This window comes from Leptodactylus fuscus, chromosome 2 (genome assembly GCF_031893055.1).
Source record: "Leptodactylus fuscus isolate aLepFus1 chromosome 2, aLepFus1.hap2, whole genome shotgun sequence".
NCBI classification, from domain to species: domain Eukaryota; kingdom Metazoa; phylum Chordata; class Amphibia; order Anura; family Leptodactylidae; genus Leptodactylus; species Leptodactylus fuscus.
In genome coordinates this window covers 246,798,023-246,825,233 of record NC_134266.1, presented here as the reverse complement: position 1 = coordinate 246,825,233, position 27,211 = coordinate 246,798,023, and the positions used below count along the sequence as shown (strand labels likewise).

At 44.7% G+C, this 27,211-nt stretch overlaps 1 protein-coding gene across 1 annotated transcript in view; it reads right to left on the bottom strand.

Annotated features, from left to right (window-relative positions):
- Positions 1–10,722, bottom strand: part of LOC142195888 (cilia- and flagella-associated protein 337-like) — a 97,234-nt gene extending 86,512 nt beyond the window's left edge. Inside the window, exon 1 of the mRNA XM_075265980.1 lies at positions 10,655–10,722. Within this exon, the coding sequence (XP_075122081.1) occupies positions 10,655–10,722 (68 nt within the window). The remainder of the gene's footprint in view (positions 1–10,654) is intronic.
- Between the last annotated feature and the right edge of the window lie 16,489 nt (positions 10,723–27,211).

Genomic DNA, 27,211 nt, shown 5'->3' with positions numbered 1-27,211 from the left:
AAAACAATTGCTCAGACTGGATTATGTCATTGCACCTATGGTATTATATGCAGGGAGCCGTCATTATATACTAATGGAAAGGTGTCCATGTACTTTAGATAGCTGGTTTGATTGCAGTAACCATATTGGCCAACTCTCCGGGAGGTTTCTTACAAACAGGGAAATCTCAAGGACTTTTGTAAAAGAAGCAAATGTTCCAGTACAATGCTGTACAGATACGTTATGTGTGTGCCATTGGTGAACATAATCATTGGCTACAGTTTTGGAGAGAAGGACCCCTCCAAATGGGATGTGGTGGTCTGCATAAACAGGGGCATGACTATGTTGGATCTCACTACTTCTTGGACAGTGGTCCAAAAATGTTGGAAGTTATGCTAATTATGGGAGTCTATCAGTATATTGGTATACATGTTCCAAATATGTCTCTGTTATTCAACTTTGGAGACCAATTTTCATGTAAATCCGTGTATTATCCATATGATAATATGGATATCCATATAGCCATATGCTAATAAATGCTTTTTCCAGCTGAGACCAAAGTCTAGGCAAGCTAAGATACGCCCCAAAGCACTTGCGCCCTCACGTGCATATGAATGAAATATCAATTTACATGATAATGGGGCTCCAAAGCCAAATAATAGTGGTATATCTGGAAACTGGAGAATCACTTTGACAAGGTACTGGGATTAGGTTATTAACCAATTTACTACTGACAGACTATATCAAGTCACAGGTAGGGTTGAGCGATCGGGATCGGAAAAGATCGGATTCCGATCGGCGATTGAGCAAATTTCACGATCGAGATCGAGAGCGAGATCGGCTGGAAAATGATCGGAAATCAGATTTTAAAATCGATCTTGAAATCTCAAGATCGGCTCAACCCTAGTCACAGGTAGTAAAAAATAAATCTGTTAACTGAAAACACCAACAGTCCAGCCGGTGTCGCAATGTATGTCTCTACCTTAAATCTTGAAAAGGGGTAACAGAGCTGGCATATCCTATCGAAATAGCTGTAATTTTTAAGATGGGAATACCCCTTTAAAATGAGGCACATGACTTTTTTATCAATCAGGGTTTGTTTAGCCTGTTATCGGTGGGTGTCCAATACCCGGAACCCCTACAATTCTCAGGAGAGTGTACAGAGTTAGAAGCAGACCGCTTTGTATCGCTGGGGGTGGACCCCCACCAATCTGATATTGATGACCTTGCACAGCCAGTCTTAGATAACCTCTTTAAGGCTGTGGCAACACGTTGCAAATACACAGCACTGTGAGCAAAAAAAAAAAAAAAAATGCAGCGTATTAGAGAACCTGCAAAGTGAATGGGATTGCAGAAAAAAATCCACTGCGATTTCAAAAAGGATCGCTTTTTGTAAATCACACCATGCCAATTAGGGCCCGTTCACATGGGCATAGAGGGGGCGGATTATGGCGCGGAATCCACGTCATAATCTGTGCCCTCACAATGGTGGTTTATGGAGACAGCTCGCGATCTTTTTTCCGTGAAGGGAGCTGCCCTTTCTTCAGGCGTATTCCGTGGGTCATTGAGCTGCGGGTCCGCCTCGCGGCAGCACCCTCCGGACTAAGTCCATTCATTTTGGACCTACTCCGGAGCGGGACAATCAGGACCAAAATACGCTATGACGCGCACGTATGAACTAAGCCTTATACCTATGGAAATGCTGGCGTTTTCCATATAGTTATAATATACACAGAAAGTCTGCATATTAAACTGTCGGTCTTCTGTGAAAAACGTGCGGGAGAATCACGCAATACATTTCTGCCACAGTCTTTTCGATTACAACTCGCTACGTGGGGCCTTAGTCTCAAGGGGTTTTTCAGGCTTAATTTTTTATGGCCTACCCTGAGGATAGGTCATTAAAATTAAGCCCAGATAACATCATTAATGGGAAAGATGGCACTCACAACTGTCAATTGTTGGTCATCCTATGTCCATGAGCAAGTAGATATTACGGCATGCGTTTCGAGTCATGTGAAGCCACCAACAAGCCACTCTGCCTTGGCCAGGGTATTCAGATATGGGGACAGGGAAGTGAACTGAATCTCTGTCATGGATGAAGGAAACCCTATTTACAACTTGGCACTTTTATAGCACAGTTTTCTAGTATTCTAAAATAAGAAGATGAGACGTTCTACCATGATAAGATAGAGAACAGATATTGTCACTGGGGATTTATCAGTTTCTTTTCCCTTGTAATAATAAATGTCAGGAGATCACTTTACACCTCAGGCTTAGTTATTGTCACAACAATCTATCTCCCTCGGGGACTTTAGTCCATTAAGAAGTAGAAAGAAGAATGTTAGGAAATCTATAAAATGTATTAATGTATCTAAAGACAGCAGAATATCGCCATTTAATGCTCAGCACCAAATCCTTAGCTACTGTCATGTTGATATTTTTTTTGCTAATCCTTTAAATGTAATGGTTACCTGTCATGAGACAAGTGTATCCTACTCTACTAATATTATAAATGTGAAAGTTTGTGGGTTTGGATGTTTGTTCCTCAATCACACAAAAACGGCTGAACGGATTTGCATGAAATCTGCCACATAGATAGGACATAAGCTACTTTTTATCCCGGTAAATAACATCACTAAACGACTGCAGTGAAGGAATGTAGGTTCACACAACACTAAAGGACCCGTGATGACATCATCACGGGTCCCTGAGCCATTCTAGGATAGGATCATGCTAGGCAGTTGACGGAGATACATGCTATTTTGTGGGCAGAGCTATATAGGATCAAGCTGAACAGTGTGAAAGCTGATGAAAATGGAGTTTCATGGAAGATCAGGAGATTACAGAACATGCAGGCTGTGTGTGGGCAAGAGGAGTATATCGGGTGTAGAGTTTCAGTGAGTACGATGGGAAATGTGTTGTTGTGCCCCTGCTGGGGGAGGGGAGAGAACTTTGGCACATTTCAGCAACATCAGTTCAGCCCTTTGTAACACAGAAGCTGCTCAGACAGTCACAGTCACATAACCAAACCCCTGTAATCACAATTGCCCAATGTAGCAGAGCTTATGTGGCGCTGTAGAACACCTCTGTAGGCTCTTCATATGCAAACATGTACATACAGCTGGGTGTCTTATGCATATGCAGCGATCTAGCAGTCAAGACGCGGGAGCAGGCTGATCGAACTTTGGCACATTTCAGCAACATCTATTCAGCCCTTTGTAACACAGAAGCTGCTCACACACTGACATAAGAACAACCTTATAATCCAAATGGCCAGATGTAGCAGAGCTTAAGCAGCGCTGTAGCACAGCTCAGTATGCTCTCAATATGCAGAGATGTACATACAACTGAGTATGCTGCGCATATGCAGCGATGTAGCAGAGCCGAGACGCGGGAGCAGGTGGATCATCCACAATAGAAATTAGCTAAATATAAGTGGCTCAGCGCCAACACCATAATGCAGACGAAGTCGCAGGCATATGCTAGTCTTAAATAAGGAGGGCATGAAGGGTTAATCTAGCATGTTAAACTGGTGTTGTACAATGGGTGCACCATGAACGCATTCACACTTATGTATCATGGCCTACTCCACAGAAACAGACTACAGAGTCAATATTATGTTGTAGGACTATTCAACCAATCCATATATTTCTTTATGGCCATATTCTATATTTCTCAATACACAGTCATCTCCGCTAGATGCAACATCATGGCCATATCCTCTCCATATAACCTGAACATCTGCAATTGGTTAAACTCCTGCTATGTGAGATCTTATCGCAGAGGACAACAAAAAATAATGAAAAATGTTTTTTCACTGACTTTCATGTGGGGGTTTTTCCGAACAATTTTCATGGTAATTGTTATCCATGACATCCACATGAAATTTGTACTAGAATCCTATTACTTGTCACTATATATGTACACTGGAGGGGGTTCATTAAGACCAGCATATTGTACTCCAGTTGTGATGTGCTTTGCAACGGCAGAGGATGTGCTCAAAGGGATTCTACCACTAAAACCATTTTTTTGTGGATAAGACGTCGGAATAGCCTTTACAAAGGCTATTCGTCTCTTACCTTTAGATGTGGTCTCCACTGCGCCGTTCCTTAGAAATACAGTTTTTTACCGGTATGCAAATAAGTTCTCCTGCAGCGTTGGGGCGGGCCCCAGCACTCAAACAGCGATGGGGGCGTCCCCACCGCCGCCAGAGAAGTGTCTCCACCGCCGCCTCTTTCTCCGTCCGCCACGTCATCTTCAATGTCTTCTTCCGGCGCACGCTCCTAACTTCTAGCAGAGCAGAGCAGACTGCGCAGGCGCACAGGCCACGGGAAAATGGCCGCTAACAATATTGTGCAAGCGGCATTTTCTCGTGACCTGTGTGCCTGCGCAGTCTGCTCTGCCCGAGGCCTAGAAGTTACAAACCTGCGCCGGAAGAAGACATTGAAGATGATGCTGCGGACGAAGGAGGCGGCGCTTGGAGACACTTCTCTGGCAGCGGTGGGGACGCCCCCATCGCTGTTTGAGTGCTGGGGCTAAACGCTATTCCGACGTCTTATCCACAAAAAAAGGTTTTAATGATAGAATCCCTTTAATTCATGGCAAGGTACATTGTACTCCAGGAGTGTATGCCAGCTCCTCCATCGGTTTGCAACTTTTTTACGCCCCCAGTGGGCTTTGAGGAACGTCTCGCTTTCTGCTTACCCTTGCACCTAGAATCAATGTATAAAAGACATTACCTGCATTGAGGCTGCTCATGTTCCACAGATTGGTTTACTGCGGAGCTGAGGACTCCAAACATTTGCTCTCGGGTAGGAGTCTTGTCTGTGGTCTGTGCTCTGCGCTCTGTACGGCACATGTCTTTATAGCTTTACCTTATCTTAATGGTTAGTGCTTGTTACAATGGTGTAAAGGTGTGGAAGATGTTGTGAAATCCTTAGCTATCTTATAGTGCACAGTCTTACACAGCGTGCAAATCTATCTGGGATTTTCTATTTAACAATTATAGAGAACTTTACAAGATGAGGGCGTGAGATTCACCATGGCTGCAGTAGGTGTAGAAATAAGATGAACAGTCCAGGTAGATACGAGATACATAAGGTATGACAGAGCAGGAGGTATAATATGTAACAGTTTAAGGGTATTCCTTAGGATCGGTCGTCATCATCATCATCAATCATAGATTGGTGCGAATCTGAAGACCAAAGACCCGATGAATTAACTGTTTGAGCAGTGAGGTTAGGTCAAGCCTGGTAAACCTGTTAAGGCTGCAGCCCCACGTTGCAGAAACACAGCTTTTTTTTGTTGCAGATTTTGAGCCAAAGCCAAGAATGGCTACAGTAGGAATGGGAAATATATAGGAAGTTCTTATATCTCTATCTTCTGCTCCATTCGCTCCTGGCTTTGGCTCTAAAAAACACAAAAACATCTGCAACAAAAGAAGGTGCGTTTCTGCAACATGGGGCATCAGCCTAAGATGGCCACACAATTCCGCCATTAGCCATTCTACCATAGCTATTCCCCTCAGCCCCAATACAAATGCTCTCTCGACTTGGATGCACTTTGTTCTGCTATCTATAGGGAGGACCACAGATCTAAGAGGTACTTATCTCCCTTCAGAATAAAGGAGCAGGTATATACAGTATACCCAACCTTTGGTTTCCCTGACTTTATTGTTTTGCAATAGCACTCTTTGTAAAATTAGTCTACTTTGTAGGGTGGGCAGTGTATCAAGTTCTTATTTTCCCCACTGCATATACATGTATGGCCCATATGTATTATATCAAGGGTAGGCATGCCAATTTAAATTAAAAAATTAAAGATGATGTTTTTGCAGTGCCGCGCAATAATTGTAAGGCTGATGACTAGGGTTGAGCCGATCTTGAGATTTCAGGATCGTTTTTAAAATCCAATTTCTGATCATTTTCCATTTGAACCCGATCCAGTCCCAATTCTGATCCTAATGCAAGTCAATGGGATTTTTTTAATAATCGAAAACCGGATTTTAAAAACGATCCTATTCACTACACTGCATGGAATCCAAAAATTGAATGCTTTAATTTTTAGACTCCACGCTGTGTAGTGATTAAAAAAAAATCCTCTGGCTACTTAGTCCCCTAGGTGTCCACTTACTTGCACAGATCGCTGCTGCTCCCTGTTGTTCTCGCTCCTCTTCTCTCTCATTCACAGGCCTTCAGAGCGCCGTGCGCGCCCTCGCCTCCCTAGGCTAGTGTTAGAGATTCCGGGAGTAGGCGGGGCTTGTACCCGCCCACACTCTCCTAAGCCACAAGCCCTGCATTCTTCCTAGGTCTGTAACACTAACCTGGGATGCAGGGGCGCGCTCGGCGCTCTGAAGGCCTATAAATGAGAGCAAACCGAAATTCATTCCTATGGGAGTGTGCTATTCGAAACGGCAGTTTTGAATAGTACTCGCTCATCTCTAGGCTAGCTAACATTGTTAGCTTTTTCCACAATGCTTGGCCAGTAGCAAAGCATTGTGGGAAATAACCTCCGACCTCAATCCCGCCTAAAAAGATCAGAATCGGAATTCTGATCGCGATCGTGAAATTCACTCGATCGCCGATCGGAATCTGATCTTTTCCGATCCCGATCGCTCAACCCTACTGATGACCCCTATACTAAAGTCATATAATGCATGTGTTTACTGAGATTTCCTGGGTTACACCTGTACTTTCTCAATACAAGCAATAAAAGTGCATGTACAACCGACAACTAGTGGTAAATGTGTCCAGAAGCACTGTATGACAGTACCTTAGGGTGGTGACACACTATGTATCTGGATGCAGCTATAGCTATATCTAGTCCTAGGCCACTGGTGCTTTCACTTCAATGTAAAGCTGCCTTCACATGGTGCGTTTTTGCACAAACATGCATGCATTTTTATTGAAAAACTGTCTGCATTTATTGTCCATACACTATCCATAGTGACCCTTTCACACAGTATAATGTCTCATAGTGGCCCCTCCATGTGGTATAATGTACCATAGTAGGCCCTTCACACAATATAATGTCCCATAGTGATCCCTCCACAATGGTAAAATGTCCCATAGTCATACCTCTCAACTTTCAAAGGACAGAAAGAGGGACCAAATGGGCGGTGCACATGATGCACCATTGCAAACTTAGCTCCACACACTTCTAAATTGACTCTGCCCATACCCATCCATTTCCCTTCGTGCACACAGTATAATGGTCGCAGAGTCACTCTAATATTATATGCCCTATTATATAAACTGCTGCTGGTGGGGAACATTAAACTGGGGCAACTGGAGGGGGATATTAAACTGGGGGCAGTTGGATGGGGGAATTAAACTGAGGGCAACTAGAGGGGGACAGTAATGTCCCTCTACAGTTGCCCCCAGTTTAATCTCCCCCCTTACTTGCCCCCAGTTTAATGTCCTCCTCCAGTTGTCCCCATTTTAATGTCCTCCTCCAGCTACCCCCCACCCCACCATGGTTTAATGTCCCCCTCCATCTTCCCCCACAATTTAATGCCCCTTCTATCTGCCCATGGAGTTTAATGTCCTCCTCTATCTTCTTCCCAAAGTTTAATGTCTCCCTCATATGCCGCCCCAGTTTAATGTCTGTCTCCTATGCCGCCCCAGTTTATTGTTCCCTCATATGCCCCCCCAATATATTGTCTGACCTTAATCCGCCCCACAGTTTAATGTCGGTCTTCAGCGTCAGAAGTTTAACATGAAAAACAGTGATACTCACCTCTCCTGGCTCCCCTGCTGAACAGTCTGAGTCTCTGGTCCTGAGAGCTGCAGGCACAATGTGAGAGCCATCATCACATAGCGCCTACAGCTCCCAAAGTCAGAGCACACAGGGATACAGTGGTGAGGCAGGAGCTGTGAGCTGGACAGAGAGGATGCAGATGAGTTGAATCCAGGACATACCTCCTGCTGACCGTGACCGAGGGACACGACCTGGAATTTGGGACTGTACCATGGAATCCAGGACAGTTGGGAGGTATATCCATAGTGGCTCCTCCAAGTAGTATAATGTCCCATACTGGCCCCTCCATGCAGTATAGTATCCTAACGAATTTTCAAAAAATTTCTCCTCCGGGAAAACTCCCTGTTCTCTTTGGTGCTTCTGCCTGATGTCAACAACCAATGATTAACTCTTGGGGGTCACATCTGCATCATTATTCAGCATGATGCATAACCCCTGATGTAACCCCTGAGACCCTATCAGCAGTCTCTGGTGTCAGGCAGAAGTGCTGAAAAGAACATGGAGTTGCTCTGGAGCACATCACCTCTCCTGAAGAGAACCCACAGTATAATAGCAGTTTCGTTTCAGCCATGTCTGGTCCGAACAAAACTGCTGGGCGAGTTATTCTAAATGCCGCTCCCTCAGGGAATAGGGTTGCCGGTCTTCAAAACTTTATATATTACCATAAGATGTATTATGTATATATGTCGTAGGGAAATAATGAAACTAGGGATCTGATCAAATCCCGGAAGATGTTCAAATAACAACTCTGTGGGGTCATTTCCCTAAAGAAAGTCTCTGATTTGATGAAATTCCTGAACTGTTTTAGTGAAATGATGAAATAATATTGTTTATGATATGAAAAGTATTGCTTTAGTAAACCGTGCATTATTACATGTAGAGAAGGTAATACAATAGTCATTGAAACACAAATTATTTATTCAAAACTAATTAACAAAAGAAATTGGTACTTAAGGTGATATTTTTTTAGTACCTCCTTCCATAACATTGTAATTTTTTTTCCATAATAGTCCTGTGTCTGTGTCCGTTGTAGTCTAAGTAGTTTCGGCAATTTTTAATTTGTTCAGTGACTGTGAAGCTTCTTCTGTCCTTTTGCGGGTCCACAAAGGTGTTTTCTTTATCTCACCGCTTGTTCAAAACACGTCCTGATAGTTTCATTAAACTGTTCTTCAGTAGAGATGAGCGAGTAGTATTTAATCAAGTAGGTATTCGATCGAATATTACGGTATTCGAAATACTCGTACTCGATCGAGTACCACTCGCTGTTCGAATGTAAAAGTTCGATACAGAACCAGCATTGATTGGCGAATGCTATACAGTCGGCCAATCAACGCTGGTTCTTCTCCTACCTTTAGAAGTCTTCTCCGAGCAGCTTCCCGCTGCGTCTTCCGGCTCTTCATTCACTCTGCCAGGCATCGGGCCTGGGCAGAGCTGATTGCGCATGTCCACTTGTAGTGAGTGCATGCGCAGTTGGCTCTGCCCAGGCTCGATGCCTGGCAGAGTGAATGAAGAGCCGGAAGATGCCGAGGGGACACTGCACGGAGAAGACTTCTCGGAGGACCCAGCCCGACCCTCACTCGTGGACTTGGTAAGTATAATTTGATCAAATGTTGCCTACCCCTGAAACGAGCATTATTCCCCCATAGACTATAATAGGGTTCGATATTCGATTCGAGTAGTCGAATATTGAGGGGCTACTCGAAACGAATATCGAACCTCGAACATTTTACTGTTCGCTCATCTCTATTCTTCAGATACAAATTCGGTCAGAGTTTGATTTTTTTTTTTCTTCTATATCTGAACCCATTTTTCGTGTGCGGCATGTCAGAAGTGCGGCGCGCTGGCTGGCACGGATGCCAGAGGGGAGCGGTGAGGTAAAAGTGTTGTGGTAACCAGTGAAACATACAGCTGTGTGAGGGTCCATTCAATTTACCACGCTGAAAATAAAGCCTCCCATTGATTTCAATGGGTTCCGCTAGCTTTTTTTTCCACTAGCGGAATGGACCCTATGTCCTGACTTGTATTATTTCAGGAGATTTTTTCTTCTATATCTGAACCCATTTTTTCGTGTGCGTCACGTCAGAAGAGCGGCGCGCTGGCTGGCACGGACGCCAGAGGGGAGCGGTAAGGAAAAAGTGGAGTGGTAACAAGCGAAACTTAGAGCTGTGCGAGTCCTGACTTGTGTTATTTCATCATTTCACTAAAACAGTTCAGGGATTTGATCAAATCACTGACTTTCTTTAGGGAAATGACCCCACAGAGTTTTTGTTTTAACATCTTCTGGGATTTGATCAAATCCTTAGTTTCATCATTTCCCTGCGACATATCTACAAATTGCTTATTACTAGAGATGAGCGAACACTATTCGAAACTGATGTTTCGAATAGCATGCACCCATAGGAATGAATGGATACAGCCGGCACGCAGAGGGTTAAGCAGCAAAGTCAGCATGCCGGCCGCTTCCATTCATTCCTATGGGAGCGTGCTATTCGAAACGGCAGTTTCGAATAGCGTTCGCTCATCTCTACTTATTACATTTAGTACAATATATATTCTGTAACATTGTACAAAATTTTCAAACAGAAGGTTTTATTTCCTACAAACTACAAGGCCCAGCGTACCCTGTACCCCTGGGATGATTCCCACAGTCCCCAACGCGACTTTCACATCAATTCCTTCCCATATATTGTATCTCATGGCCCGTTTTTATCACACCGATATAGCTGAAGCTATATGGTTCAATAGCCCGTGTGACTACATTGTAACCAGGCACAGCATCATTACATTTTACCATGCTGCAACACTCCACTGCCACAGCAACAGTAAACAGCGGCTACACAGTAGCAATCCCTCGGCACAACTTCTGTCTCCAAAAACCTTAAATCACACTTGATCAGACAAGTTCGCCTCCTCTTACCTGTGGGCATTGTATGTCTCTAGTCTGCCCAGGGCAGAGCTGGGTCTCAGCTTCATTTTCTGATACATTCCTTTAAAGTCCAGATGGAAACAACTTGTTTGTCATCCTAATACAGTTGCATTGACGGTGGCAGAGATCACTTAGCAGGGATGCTACACCCACCCCTCTAAGCTGCAGGGGAATGTGCTGAGTCAGTGGGGACTATCAAAGCCCCTCCAAGAGTTATTACCAGGAGCCTCCTCCCTTGTGCTACTGTTCTTAGCAATGTGTATGTTTGCAGGTCAGGTTACTCCAGGCTTGGTCCTGTCTCTAGAGAACAAGGTACTTGGCTCAGGTTTCAGTGCTGACTCTGCCAGGTTAGACATAGGAATGAATACAAGTACTACAGTAATCTCCTAATAATGTGTCCGGACCATAATCAGAGCAATTTAGAAATAGACATTTTACATGTAAAATATAGGCGGTGTTATGTGCATTTACAGTTTAGTTTCCACTTATGTTTTAAAGGGGCTGTCCCGTTTCAGAAAATAAATGTATCATACCTCCCAACTTTCAAAGGGCAGAAAGAAGGACAAAATGTTTGTCGCACTATGCGTACCACGGCTAATTTAGCTCTTCCTACTTCTATGTTGGCTCCGCCCATTCTCATCCATTTTTCTTTGTGGTCCCACACAGTACAATCCTCCTACAGTCACCCTAAAATGATATGCCCCCACATTACAATGTTCCCCTCCAATTACCCCATAGTATGAAGTCCCTCTCCTCATGCCTGTTTAAACTGGGGACAAATAGAGGGGGACACTAAACTGGGGAAGCTGGAAGGGGACATTAAACTGGGGGCAACTAAATATGTCCCCCTCCAACTACCACCATGGTTTAATGTCCTCCTCCAGTTGCCCCCAGTTTAATGTCATTCTCCATCTACCCCCCAATTTAATGTCCCCCTCCGTCTCTAGCCTAATGTTCCCCTTCATATGCCACCAGCTTAATGTCCCCTTCATCTTCCACCAGTTTAATGTCCCCCCTTCATCTGCCCCTAGTTTAATTGTTCTCTTTCATCTGCCACCAGTTTTATGTCCCCTTTATCTCTCCCCAGTCCAATTCCCCCCTCCAAGGTTCAGTCTGTATTAGCATGACACAAAATAATAAACTGTATATACACCTCCCTACATTTCCTCCCTCATCTCTATTGCCCAACCGCACTCTCTGTTCACTCAATGACCTAAGATTAACATCCTCTATTATAAGAATCTCCCACTCCTGTATCCAAGACTTCTCCTGAGTTGCACCACTTCTCTGGAATACTCTACCCTGGACAACCAGATTAACTCCCAATTTCTACAGCTTCAAGCACAATCTAAAGACACATCTCTTCAGACAGGCCTATCACAATTCCTAATGTAAACCTTTCCACAGTTTGAATCCCTAAAATGAGCCCTCCTCTGTTCACGTTCCCACAAGATATGATGCCATATCAGACTGTAACTTTATATGTCCAGACATCATCTGCACATTAAAGGACACTGACGGGTGATGGCTCATACTGCTTTATTATGTGATGTGAAAATATCCCCTATCACATAAACGGCTGGATCACTGTATAAGCAATGCTACCTCCTATGCAACTTACTGTTCAACCCCACATCAGATGCACACTTTGTTGTGTAGATGGAGTCTTAGGATGAAGTATACATTATGGAAAAGCATAATTTATAGCTATTGCATTTTAAATGAGATTTTATTGAACTTGATCTCCACACTTATATAACACAGCACTGATGTCCAAAATCCTAAAAGATAACTTTTACTTCCTTAGTTAAAAAAGTTTATAGCCCAAATTGACCATGATCCAGTGGTGAACCTAGCCTCTCTGCTGCCTGAGGCGGACGATCGAAAGACACCCCCTACACCTAAATACGGGGGAAGGGGGGGTGTTGTTCATCTTTTGATCGTCCGCCTCAAACAGCAGGGGAGGTGGGGGAACATTACAATAAATACAATGCAGTAATACTCACAGGCGACGTCTCCCCACATTTCCCGTCTCTTCCCTTTGGACTGCCATGACCACTTCTTTCAGTTCTGACTTGACTCCGTAAAGTTTGAAACACAGACATCTTTGACTCCTCACTTCTCCATGCATCTAACATATTTATATATATATATATATATATATATATATATATATATATATATATATATATCCCACAGCGGCCCTGCAGCCTATATTATGCCCCACAGTGGCACAATAGACTGTGGGGCATAATAGAGGTTGCAGGGGCTACAGTGGACCCTTCAAGCTCTATTATTATACTCAGGGGTCTTTTCAGACCCCCAAGTATAATAATTGGAGCCCCAGGGGAGATGAGAGAACATAATAAATACTGTTACTCACCTCTCCGGGCTCCAATGTTAAAGAGGACCTTTCATGGGTTTGGGCAAAAGCAGTTCTATATACCGCTGGAAAGCCGACAGTGCGCAGAATTCAGCTTTCCTGATCTGTGCCCTGGGTGAAGAGCTATCGGTGCCAATACCGTAGCTCTTCACAGTCAGAAGGGCATTCCTGACAGTCTTGGAAGTAAAAAAAGTCCGGCATCCAGCAGCTTCTTATAAAATTCGTAGTTTATTTGAATCCAAAATTTAAAAATTGCACAATCAAATCCATAAGGTACTAGATCACTCCATAAAAACAGAGGAAAAAGCACTGTAGCTGACGCGTTTCAGAATTACATTCCTTATTCGCAGCCATATACCCTACTGAATTCAAAGTGCTTTTTTTCAACTAGAAATATATACATTATATACGATTATCATCTTTTTGGACAGTAGTTTGGTGAGAAATAGGGGGCTGTGTGGTTTCCTTTCCCCTTTTCCCTATACAATTATATTCCTGACAGTCTGTCAGGAATGTCCTTCTTCCCAGCAGTGCCTATAGCGCTGTACTATGTGAGCGGGGAGGAACGCCCCCTCCCTCTGCTCACATTGCTTGCCCATAGACCAGTATTATCAGGAGGGGAGGGGACGTTCCTCCGCGCTCACACAGTACAGCACTATAGGCGCTCCTGGGAAGAAGGACATTCCTGACTGACTGTCAGGAACGCTGTTCTGACTGTAAAGAGCTACGGTACCGGGACCGATAGCTTTTCACCCGGGGCACAGATCAGGAAAGCCGATAGTGCGCTGAATTCTGCGCACTGTCGGCTTTCCAGCGGTATATAGAACTGCCTTTGCCCAAACCCATGAACAGTCTTCTTTAATCCTAGCAGGCTTCGGGCCTATATGGTACTGCTAGCACAGGCTTTGGGCCTATATGGTAATATACCAGACCATGTGACGTCTGGGCATTACCATATAAAGCTGAAGCCAGCTAGGATTAACATCAGATCCCAGAGAGGTAAGTAACATTGTTTATTATGTTCCCTCACCTCCCCTGGGGCTCCAATTATTATACTCGGGGGTCTGAAAAGACCCCCAAGTATAATAATAGCGGCAGCGGGATCGCGGCCTGTCCTGGGTCTATTCACTGCCGGCCTCTGTGGCCTATAATACAAGGGGAAGCGGGGGCGGCAGTGATCAGGTCCGGGTACGTTGGTAAATAGGTAGCGGCCTATTATAAAACAAATTTTTTTTTATTATACTTACTGATCGCGCTGCTGCTGCTCCCGCTGCCTCCGCGATCCTCTTCTCTTGGCAGACGTCAGACGTCTACGTGTCAGTGTAGGTGGCGTCATGACGCCACCTACGCTGATACGTAGACGTCTGAACCAGCGCAAGGAGAGCGGTAGCTCTCCTCCGCTGGTTCATAGAAAGAAAAAAAAAAATCGCCTGGACTGCCACCTCCCTCCCGTGCGCTGCCTGAGGCGAGCGCCTCACCTCGCCTCATTAGAAGTGCGGCGCTGCCGTGATCCCCACATTACACACAGTGACTAATGAGATTACCGTATATTATCTTTGCCTTTAGTCAAAAGTGCCAAACCGCCGTTTTTTCACTGCTTTGATTCTGATAAAAATTTCAATAAAAAGTGATCAAAGCAATAGCATTTCCCAAAAATGGTAGAACTAAAAAGTACACCCGGCCCCGCAAAAAAAGACACCCTATGAATCCCCATACTCGGACGTATAAAAAAGTTACGGCTGTCAGAATATGGCGACTTTTAGAAAAAAAATTTTTTAACAGTTTTGGATTTTTTTTAAGGGGTTAAAATGTAAATAAAACCATATAAATTTGGTATCCCCGGAATCGTACTGAAACACAGAATACAGGGGACATGTCATTTTGGATGCACAGTGAACGCCGTAAAACTGAAGCCCGTAAGAAAGTCGCAGAAATGCATTTTTTCTTCAAATGAACCCCATTCTGAATTTTTTTCCAGCTTCCCAGTACATTATATAGAATAATTAATGGTGACATCATGAAGAAAAATTTGTTCCACAAAGATTAAGACCTCATATGGCTCTGGGAGCGGAGAAATAAAAAAGTTATCGGGTTTAGAAGGAGGGGAGTCAAAAACGAAAATCAAAAAATGCCATCGGCGGGAAGGGGTTAATTAACAAAAATAAATGATTAGCACTTCTATTTCTGAAAGCTTTCTTATTTTGCAGCATTTTTTGCACAGTACTGGCAGGAGTCTGGCTGGGAGATATGCCTTTGTTCCCTTTCAGGACACATGCATACTCGGACAATCCAAGCATTTGTATGGGGGGGGTGGAGTAGGAGGAATAGCTCAATTTATTGCTACAGAAAACTGTAGGCTATTACTTCATTTCACAGTATTGGTTAGTCTGCAGTATAAATCTTCCACATTTACCGACTGGGTTAAGTAGAGAATTCTTTCTCTCTGGATTTGTACCAGCAAAGCCAATGACTAATGTGTTCAATTCATCACCTGTTTGTAAAGCCTCTGTCAGCCTGTGCACTGTGCACACATTGCTCTAGCAGTGTACCTAGATACAGTTACCAGTCTATTGCTATTAAATGGAAATGCTATGCAAAGGCCTCTTGTGCCAGGCACACAAGACAAATAATCATATTTACTATTGACTTGTAGTCTGACATTTCTTTCCTAAGACGTGTCACTTAGGGTCACAAGGATACAAGAGAGACAACAAGTGAACCATATATCCAAGCATGACACCACAAATACAGAGTCCATTTCCTTAAAAGGGTTTTCCATTTGTTTGATTTCGTAAAAAGTTGTATTTGCTATTGTAGCTCAATCCTATTCACTTGAATGGACTGGACTGCAAACAGGCCATGTGACAGATGATTGTGATGTATCAAGCCCCTATCTATCTGTAGGTATTTAGGGACATCCCTTATGACATCCCATTCTAAATCCATACGCATTAACCCAGGGGTGCCCAATATGTCGATCGCGAGCTACCGGTTGATCGCAATGGACGTATGGGTCGATCGCGGGATGCAGCCAGGGATCCCCGGTGTCTGCTTGTTCACAGTGCATACCTCCCAACCGTCCCGATTTCCGCGGGACAGTCACTATTTGGGTGACATGTCCCGCGGTCCCGGTTGGAGGGAGGTATGTCCCGATTTCAACTCAGATCTGCGTCCAGAGGACGCAGATCTGAGTTGAACACATATGCGGCTGAAGGAAGGAGCTGACACAGGTCAGCTTCTCGCTTCGCCGCTGCCCGCGTCTCTCCCTGACACATGCGGCTGAAGCTGCTCGCGTGCTCGCTTCACCGCTGCGTGTCTCTCTCGCTGACACATGCGGCTGAAGCGTGGAGCTGACCTGTGTCAGCTCCTCGCTTCGCTGCTGCTGCCGGCTCCTGGCTTGTAGACGCGATGTGACAAGCCAGGAGCCGGCGGCAGCGGCTAAGCGAGGAGCTGACACAGGTCAGCTCCTCGCTTCAGCCGCATGTGTCAGCGAGAGAGACACACAGCAGCGAAGCGAGCACGCGAGCAGCTTCAGCCGCATGTGTCAGGGAGAGACGCGGGCAGCGGCGAAGCGAGGAGCTGACCTGTGTCAGCTCCTTCCTTCAGCCGCATGTGTCAGCGAGAGAGGCGGGCAGAGAGCGGCGAAGGAGCGGAGGAGAAGGTAAGTTTAATGTGGAGGTGGAACGTGAATCTGGGGGCAGATGAAGGAGAGGACGGTATGACAGTGGGGGCAGAGATGGAGAGGACGGCATGACACTGGGGGCAGAGATGTGGGGACATGAATCTGGGGGCAGAGATGGAGAGGACATGAATCTGGGGGCAGATATGGGGGACAGGAATCTGGGGGCAGAGATGGAGGGACAGGAATCTGTGGGCAGAGATGGGGGGACATGAAACTGGGGGCAGAGATGGGGGGACATGAATCTGGGGGCAGAGATGGGGGACATGAATCTGGGGGCAGAGATGGGGGACATGAAACTGGGGGAAGAGATGGGGGGACATGAAACTGGGGGAAGAGATGGGGGGACATGAATCTGGGGGCAGAGATGGAGGGACATGAATCTGGGGGCAGAGATGGAGGGACATGAATCTGGGGGCAGAGATGGAGGGACATGAATCTGGGTGCAGAGATGTGGGGACATGAATCTGGGGGCAGAGATGGAGGAACATGAATCTGGGTGCAGAGATGTGGGGACATGAATCTGGGGGCAGAGATGGAGGAACATGAATCTGGGGGCAGAGATGGAGAGGACATGAATCTGGGGGCAGATGAAGGGTGTATATGAAACTGGGGGAGAGATAGAGGGGGACATATAATTTACGGGTGACTGTAGGAGGATTATACTGTGTGCGGGCACATGAAAAATTAACGAGTGGGTGGAGTCAACACAAAAGTGGGCGGGGCTAAATTTGCCACGGCGCGCTACGCGCGCCGCACATTTTGACCCTCTTTCAGTTCTTCAAAAGTTGGGAGGTATGACAGTGCAGGCTGAGAGTCGACTCTCAGCCTGTGAACAAGCACTCCGGACACTTGCAGGCCGCTCTTAGGGATGGAGGGGGCCAGAGTGCTGCTTGTTCACAGCACAGGCTGAGAGTCATCTAAGGACACTGGCAGGCGGGGCTGCCGCAGCCCCAGCCTGCCAGTGTCCAGAGATAACTGTCAGCCTGCGATGTGAACAAGCAGACAGCAGGGATCCCTGGGCGTCCACAGAACGCCGCTGTCTCCTGCTCTCATGCTCCACCTGACCCCGCCCACATGCCCGGCCCCACCCACAGAACGCCTTGCCCCCCACAGGCCTGCCCCTATTCCCGCCCACAAGAAGTGGGTAGTAGATCTTTCGACTTGGTCATGTTATAAAGTAGCTCACATGCTGACAAAGTGTGAGCACCCCTGCATTAACCTATTCCCACCACAGCCATTTTTCAATTTAAATTTTTACTCTCCACCTTCAAAAACCCATAACGTTCAATATTTTTCTTTTCAAAGAGACATGTGAGGACTCAGTTTTTGTGGTACAAATTGTACTTTGTAATGGGACCATTTAGTATTGCATATAATGTACTGGGCCGAAAGTCCACAGAGGAAAACTCTGCGAAATTGCAATGAAAAACGCTGCTCTTCCCTAAGTGAGGCCTTAACCTAAAGGTGACTACATGGCTAGGTACTGGACATTATACCCCTGTGGCAATGGCATTGATTGAAAGACCTGATTGAGGCTGGGGCCCCATGGGACGGAAATGCCGTGGGAAAAATCGCAGCGTTTTACAGTAACGGCAAAATGGATGGGATTCTAGAGAATCCTATACCCATTTTGTCGTAAAAACTGTGATTGGACACATCGTGATTTCCAAAACCGGCAATGTTTTGGAAATCATAGGATGTCAATTATACCGATGGAAATGCCGGTGGTTTCCCCACAGATATAATTGTATAAGAAAGTCCGTGGAGGAAAACGCCGCAAACTTTCTGTCTAAAGCGCTTTTTTGTTATGGGACGTCCGTGGGGGCTTAGCCTCAATGTTTAGGAGCTGGGGACCAATACTTATACATCCATGTAATGTATCAGGAGACCGGTCCTCTCTAATTGCTCTTTCTCAAGATTAAATTATAGTAAAATGTTGATACTGTTCCAAGGCCTAGAGGAGATTACAAATGACATTACAGTATATATTGGATATCCTTGTGCAAGGGATCAAGTATCTGACAAGTCATTAGTCCCAGGATCAGGTGACAGATGCCCTGACAACTTACGCATTGGATTGCCAAACAGCATGTTACTTAGACACCTTTATAGCTAGCAGTATAGTAGTAAATAAGCACAGATATAAAAGTGCAGCTTCAATGTACCTTTTACAAAAACCTTCATGTTTTACAATATAATCAGAGATGAGCGAACAGTGAAATATTCAATAGTCGTTTCGAATAGCCCCTCAATATTCGACTATTCGAACGAATATCGAACCCCATTATAGTCTATGGGGAAAAAATGCTCGTTTCAGGGGATCCCACTCTTCGACAAAGGAGAGTCACCAAGTCCACTATGACACCCCAGGAAATGATGCCAACACCCTGGAATGCAACTGGGACAGCAGGGGAAGCATGTCTGGGGGCATCTAACATGCCCAGGTCACTGTATTACATCGGGATCCCTGTCAGCTTGCGATATGCACGAGCTGGCTTTTTCCCATAGGAACGCATTTACCAGCATTGACTGGCCGAATGTCGTACAGAGTATAGCATTCGGCCAATCAACGCTGGTTCTGCTGGAGGCTCGTCTGTGAGGAGGAGGAGTCTAATATCGGACCAGAATGGAGACTGCTGTGGACTGATCTTAGACTCCGCCTCCTCTGGCAGAACCAGCATTGATTGGCCGAATGCTGTACTCTGTATGGCATTCAGCCAATCAACGCTGGTCAATGCATTCCTATGCCGAGATGTAGCAGTGCTGGCCGTGCGCTCAGCTCATCTAACACCGGAGATGCAGCCGAGCTGAGCTCACGGCCAGCACTGCTACACTGGATATGTGAACCCTGCTAGTGTCGGTGACGGTTGGGGGGGGGGGGGGGGATGTCAAAAGTTCGCCACGGGGCCCCGCCATTCCTAGTTACGCCACTGGGAACAGATGTACAATATATACATTATGTATAGTAGTAACAGGTCATAAAGAGCATGAAACAGCTATGATCACTATGTAACGCTCCCAGCTGGGCACTACTATATCACCACTGATCTGAGTGCTGATGTGTGTTCTCCTTTTAGAAGCCTCTCTAATACCTTATATTTGCCAATATTCAGATGTTTGCTCCAGGAAGACTATTGTGCAAAGAGTGTTGTGAAATTGTTGGGCAGGGCTACCCCCCATTTTGGTGTGGACCATGTGCCTCATTTTGTGCATGCCACGTCCCTTTTGTGACACTGGCAAGTCCAATGTGCAGACAATGCCATATTTTAAGGATGCGAAAGACAAAGTGCCCATATCATGCGTAAAAAGACAGGGAGTCATGTATGGAAACAAGTTCTGCACACACTTTGGGGGTCTTCGAGTCACCCCTCTTTTTCTGGGAGCTTCCCAGAAGTTCCAGGACAGTTGACAAGTACAGCATTTACCTTCATATGATACAATACAAGTAAACCTGCAAAACCACACGAGCAATAACGGAAGAACAAACTATAGGCAATGAATATTTAACATGTAAAACACAGGTACCACAGACTGACACTGGGCTGGTGCCACATCACGTGTCCGCACACTTAGGATTCTCTAACACAAGCCATTTTGATGCCGTTTTTTTAAAAGGCAAAAGAATGGATATATAAAAGAGGAAAGTAGTAACTTTACTACAACCTGTCTCCTCCATATATCTCCGACCTACCTGCCCACACGTAACCTCAGATCCTCCAAAGACCTCCTACTCCGCTCTGCTCTCCTCCGCTCCTCACACTCATAATAATGTACAGCACCATGGAATTCATATAATAATGTACAGCATCATGGAAGTAATATAATAATGTACAGCATCATGGAATTAATATAATAATGTACAGCACCATGGAATTAATATAATAATGTACAGCACCACGGAATTAATATAATAATGTACAGCACCACGGAATTAATATAATAATGTACAGCACCATGGAATTCATATAATAATGTACAGCACCATGGAATTATTATAATAATGTACAGCACCATGGAATTAATATAATAATGTACAGCACCATGGAATTAATGGTGCTATATAAATAAATAAATAATAATAATACTATATAATTTTCCTCCCAAGATGCACCTGTCCTGACATTGGCTTCAAAAACTGCATCAAAACGGCATGTGTGAAAATACCCACAACATGTCTTTCTATACAGAGCTCCAAAACCTCAGCTGCCAATAAAGGAAGGTTACAGGCTTACTGCATACTGTTGAATATAATATATACTGATAGCAGGAAACTCAAAGGTTCCCTCTAGTGGCAGATGCAGGCATCCAACATGTCCTCTGTCTATGCAAGGGATTTGGAGCACTGAATTAGAAAAAACTAAGATCTAACTACTATAAAATATTAAAAAAAAAAAAAAAATCTTATTAAAAAAATAAAAAAATCAATACAAAATGTTAAACCTATTGTTTTGTGGATACTTATCACGGTTGTTTTCATACACAGTGCCTTTTGCAGCAGTTTTCCAAGGCCAAGGTAGGAGTAGATCCCGCAATAAGAGGAAGCACAAGTCCTTCCTTTATAGCTCCAATTACTCTGGCTCTATAATAAAAAATTGCATGAAAAAAGGGGCATAAAAACTGGAGAGTTTTCTGCATTCCGCTCCAGATTAAGTCCCAATGAATGGGCTTAATCAGGAGGGAGTGTCGCGCCGTGGACTCTGTGGCGGATTCTGCCACGGAATCTGCGCCAAGAAAGGGCATGTCATTTCTTTTTCCACAAGCAGGAACAAACCGCTTGAGTTAAAAGGAATCCATTGCATTGAATAGGAGGCGGTTTTTTGAGCCGGATTCTAATGCATATTCCACCTCAAAATCCAGCCCAAAGAATCCCGTGTGAACCCAGCCTTATGGGCCTTTAGATATTCTTTAATATGGCTCTTCAATGAACCTTGTTCTGTCCAGCCATATCACATTTCTAATGCAGTAATTCCTTCGACTATGGTATAGGCTCCTGATACACCTTACCCTGTCATGATCCCCACGACTGATGAACCCCTTCTTTGATAACTCAGCTTTCCCCTATCAGTGGGTAAGGACAGGTCTCTGCTGTGGACAGCTGTCGGTCATGTTAGGTAAGCTTTTTTGATTCACCACAGAGGGCCTGCCTGGACGGGATACTTTTCTGGATCAAATAAGTGCAATTGAAGGACTTCCTCAGGGTAGTGAATACTGAATATTATGGTCACCAACATTGCATCAGTTCTTCTCCAGAAGGAGAACCTCCTACCATTAGGGAGTGGGTGGCCAAGATGAATCAACTGAAGCATATGGAGATGTTGACTGCTGAGGCGCAGATCCTATCAGGTTAACCTTCTGTGGATTCTCTGGATGACTTTTTGGGCTAGCACATCCATTGCCTCTTGACTCTGAGGATAGTGATTAAACCCTGCAGGGGTACAGTAAAAACCCTTTACCTGACCCTTCCTCTTTTTAACCTTTTCCCTGGACATACTTCACAAACTTGCCTATGGATGTGCCCCATAAGTTGTACCAGTCTAAGTACCCTGCACCTTATACCCCTACCCCACCCCCCTCTCCTGTCCGCCATCCTCTGCTAATTACTGCCTTTTCTAGACGTCTTTTCTTTTCGCATCCTTTTTTTCTACCATTTTATTAATTTCCTTTGTTTCCTGATAGCAACATCTGAAAGCGCAATTCTAGTATACCGTATATACTCGAGTATAAGCCAATAAACCCCCTCGGCTTATACTCGAGTCAGCAAAAAAAAAAAAATAATAATTTTTTTTTAGGGGGTGGGGGTGTCTATGACGAGCCACAATATCAATGTATAGAATCTCCCATAAAATAGTGCAAAAAAAAAGATTTAAAAAAAATAAAAGTTGTAAATCCCACCTTTCCTTGAATACATACAAAAGTAGAAAATGACTGTAAAACACAAACACATTAGGTATCGCTGTGTCTGACAGTGCCCGGTCTACTGAATATAGGGGATGTGCAGTGCTCCTGTTCCATCGGGAAGGGGTTAATAGGAGCACTGCAGATACCCTATATTCAGCCAGACTGAATTCCAAGTAGGGGAAGAAAAAAAACAGTCCTCAAGCTCAGGGAAGGGGCAGACAGACAACCAAAACACCCCCTCCCCTTCCCCAGCGTCTACTGCACCCAAAAACGCCTACCATTTTAATTTTTGAAATTTTCCAGTAGCTGCTGCATTTCCCCCCTTGGCTTATACTCGAGTCAATAAGTTTTCCCAGTTTTTTGTGGTACAATTAGGGGCCTCGGCTTATATTTGGGTCGGCTTATACTCGAGTATATATGGTAATACTTACTGTGTAAACCCGCAGTTACGTTCACTGCATTCTCATGGTTATCTTCAATAACTTTATAAAGTCGATTTCTGAAAAATTTGTACAGTGGGTTATAGTCACAACATGTGGAAGATCCTTTTCATTCGAGTGCGGTTGTTTCTGCAGCACAAGCGTTGATCTCTGTAAGCTTCATTCAGATGTATGGAAACATATCTACATTTCTGCATCATGTGAATATAGCCTATGGCTGAAATCATATCTGCACTCAGGCCAGGAAATGTGATCCGAGTGATGGCCGCACTCCCCGTCTCAACTACGGCACTAATAAATTGTGATGCTGTGAGTTCTGTTCATCTGAGTCGCAGTCGGAAACACAACTGCAGCCTGGCCAGAACATGGATGTATGAATTTGGCCTAAGAGTGGTGACTGGCTTTAGCTGCAGTCCCACATGGGTTTACAGAGTGATGTAAAGGTTTAACTTTTAACAATCGGAGGACAGATTTTTCCTCTGCGACACCCATAACTGTTCCAAGATCATTCTACTTTTCCAGTGAATCACTCAGTTCTCTGTATTTCTGGAACTTTCCATATGATATATTATTATGTAAATCCTTAGCTAATTCTTTATTTCTATTCCATTTCAATACCACAAAGTCACAAAAATTCAAGTTTTACAAGATTTCAAACACAGCAAGCCATTTTTATTACTTTGTCCAAACGTGACGTTCCTGTTCAGTGAGGAGCTGATGTGGACACGTCACAAGTTGTAGATCCGAAGGGAAATATACAGAGCGGTACCTGCAGCCGATTCCTATTCAAGACTGACCAGTGGTTTAGGGCTCGTTCACACGGGGCAAGAGGGGAGCGGATTTTGGCGCTGAATCCTCCTCAAAATCCGTCCCCTCACAATGGTGGTCTATGTAGACCGCTAGCGTTCTTTTTTCCGCTAGCAGTTTGTTCCCGCTCACAGAAAAAAGCGAGCTGCCCTTTCTTCAGGCGGATTCCGTGGCTGATTCAGCCCCGGCGTCCGCCTTGTGGCTGCACCCTCTGGACTAGGCCCATTCATTTGGGCCTACTCTGGAGTGGGAAGCCGCAACTGTCGGAATCTGCAATAGTCGCGGCAGGTGCATTTTTTGATCCTATACTGACGCAGCTTCCCGTGTCAGAATCAGGACCAAAATACACCGTCCTGTGCCCCGTGTGAACGGGGCCTAAGGGTTTATTCACGTGGCCGACTTTCAGCGCCGTGGACAGTAGTGCAGTCCAAGTTTGAAGGACTAGACTTGGATTGCACACAGACCCCGTGCAGTGAATGGAACATACACACTGTTTTTTTATGTGGATTCTCATAGCAACCAATCACAGCGCAGTTTTCATGCTGTACTCTGCCCTTGAAAAATGAAAGCTGCGCTACAATTGGCTGTATAGGTGACAAAGACAGTTTTTCATTTTTATTGCCTGCAGTTTCCGTAGACTCCATGGCTGTGTGAATAAGTCCTAAAAAAGCACAAAATTAGGGGAAATTTATAAAGCTGTCTAAACGTAAAACTATCTTTGTTGCCCATAGCAACCAATCACAGCACATCTTTCTTTTTGTATACTGCTGTAGGAAAATGAGAGCTTCACTCTGATTGGTTGTTACAGGCTACACAGATAGTTTTCCTTTCATGGTATGTTCACACAGCGGAGTTTGTGGCGATCTTCCTCCTCTAAAAACCATTCCGAATCTGACACTTCGTTTTTCAGCAGGTGCCCTGCTCAGTCTTGCTGGGGCAGAGTCTCCATGGAAATCGCGGCAGGGGACCCTGTGATCTGTAAGGGCCCAAAAACCGTATGCCGCACCGATCTCCTGTTCTAGCAGCTTCCCAGTGTCAGAATGGACGGGTGGCATGTGCTGTACCACTCCAATTCAAGAAATAGTAGTGGCTCCAGAGTACTGTCTACTGCATAGTGGTGGTTCCCCTGAATTTCATTGACTCTCTTGTTACTTGAATAGGAGTGGTGCTGCACGTGACACCCGTCCTGGAGGCTACTAGAACAGCTGATCTGTGCAGGGTCCTGGTGTCAGATCCCTGCAGATCACACACTGCTGACCTATATGAACTTGATTTGTGTCCTGACAACCCCTTTAACCACAAATGCAAACCAGAGGCTCAGACAGATTTTGGAGTGGATTTTGAGACTGAGGACTGTCTCAAATTATTCTCCAAATTCCACCATGTGAACACAGCCCTAGACAGTTTTATAGAACTGCCTCAGTATATAAACATACAAACTATCTATACATGTAACTAAATGAAGAATCTAATAAAAAGGAGCATTTCAGCCAAAATTTTTAAAAAATCACCGGTAAACACCCATCTTATATACAGGTATTTGTTTTCAGATCGGTTTCTGGGAAATCTGCATGACAATTGATATTGTTCAACTTTATTAGAGCCCCGAATGGTATATTTGCCGAGTTATACAATGATACAGGAGAAGGAGATATATTGTATATCACTGTATAACTGGACGGTCATGAGTCTGCTCACATCTAGATGCAACTACATAATTTGCTCCTACATGTGCGCAGGTTCATGACAACTGATGTATGTATGACACTGTTACACTGATAGGAGCAAGTATTTAGAGCCTGCAGTTATTACATAGGAGGTAGTTATTGTTACAGGCTGGTAATATAATATAGTGCTTGTTAGTACTGATTGTCAAGACTTCAAAGTTATTTTTACTAAAATCTACAAAAGAGATACATGACAGCAGTATGATGCTTAGCAGGGTAATGTGCTCTGTAACATGGTGGCTGAAGCTGAATATGCTTGGGGGACGCCCGTTATATGGTTACTAACTTTTCAGACAACTTAGTCTCATTTCATAGGGCATGTGATTCTGGGACAAAATGTAATACACTTTAATTAAAATGTGTCTGCTTTCTGCCTGATAACCTCTCTAAAGTTTCTGCCACTTGGTGTCTCCCGTCTAGCTAACTTGTTGTTCACTCCCTGTTACTAGCCAAGGTCCATCCAGAGATACCATGCAAAAGCTTCACACAATGAATGGAGAAGGAAGGGGTCGATTCTCCTCACAGCCTCCACATGTCTGCAAACTGCTTCTCTATGCAAAGGACTGAACATTCTGAAAATCTTATATGTTACAAACAGGGGTGAACCTAGCTCTTATGCCGCCTGAGGCGGACGACAGAAAGAACCCCCCCCCCCCAATGGGAGGAGGGGGTGGAGCGGAGGGGACAGGGTTGCCTTAGCAGGCAGAGAGCAGGCAGGGAGAGGACCTGCTCTCTGCCTGAGCGTGAGAGGAGGCCGGTGGAGCAGCGCTGTGTCCACAGGGCCTCCCCAATCCACCGCTCGCTTCCCGTGCCGGGCTGCTGAGACGGTGACGCTAAGCCAGTCCAGGACAGCTTGTCCTGGTCTGGCTTAGGTCAGCAAAAATACCCCCGGGGGCCTGGCTTAGCGGTCGCCTCATAGGAGGTGCGGCGCTGGTTACAAATATCCTCTATGTGCTTGTATCTACTTCTGGCTGCTTGTGTGATTACAGATATAATATTCACAGACAGAAAGCAGCTTTTTTGACTGTGCTCAATTTTTTTTCCCCTGTGTTTTAGCTGCATGCGTGTTTGTATTTGCCCTGTATTTGCAGTTCAGTGTTCCTGGATCTCACATATTATGGCCTTTGTTTTTTTTTTTCCAGTTATTTACTTGCTATTGTACAGTTCCTACTGGAAGGATTACATATAAAGCAACCAGCAGTATCAGTAATGGATAGCGGTGGAGGCAGAGTGCCCAGCAAGACCCAAAACATATTTCAGCTTTTCATGAAACACAGGTGCCCTTTAAAGTGTCATTTCTGGGTTTTTTGCTATTGTGTAAGGTGGTGTTTGGTGAACATTTTGTGCTAAACCTTTATTAATCTATTTTAGTTCCTTTCAGTAGAAAATATGCTCTAAAGTTCTCCCTAGCAATGCCCTAACTAATTATTCTCAGGGACAGTTTATCCTGTGCAGCCATACTCAATATGTATTGCAAGCATGTAGTATTTGCAAAGGGAAGGGGGATATTTCAAATAGCTGTATCCCAGTTTTATACCATCTAGAACAGTGTGATATAATAACTGAGATTCTCAGCTTTCACATGCTACCAAGATCACTGTTTTTGCTATA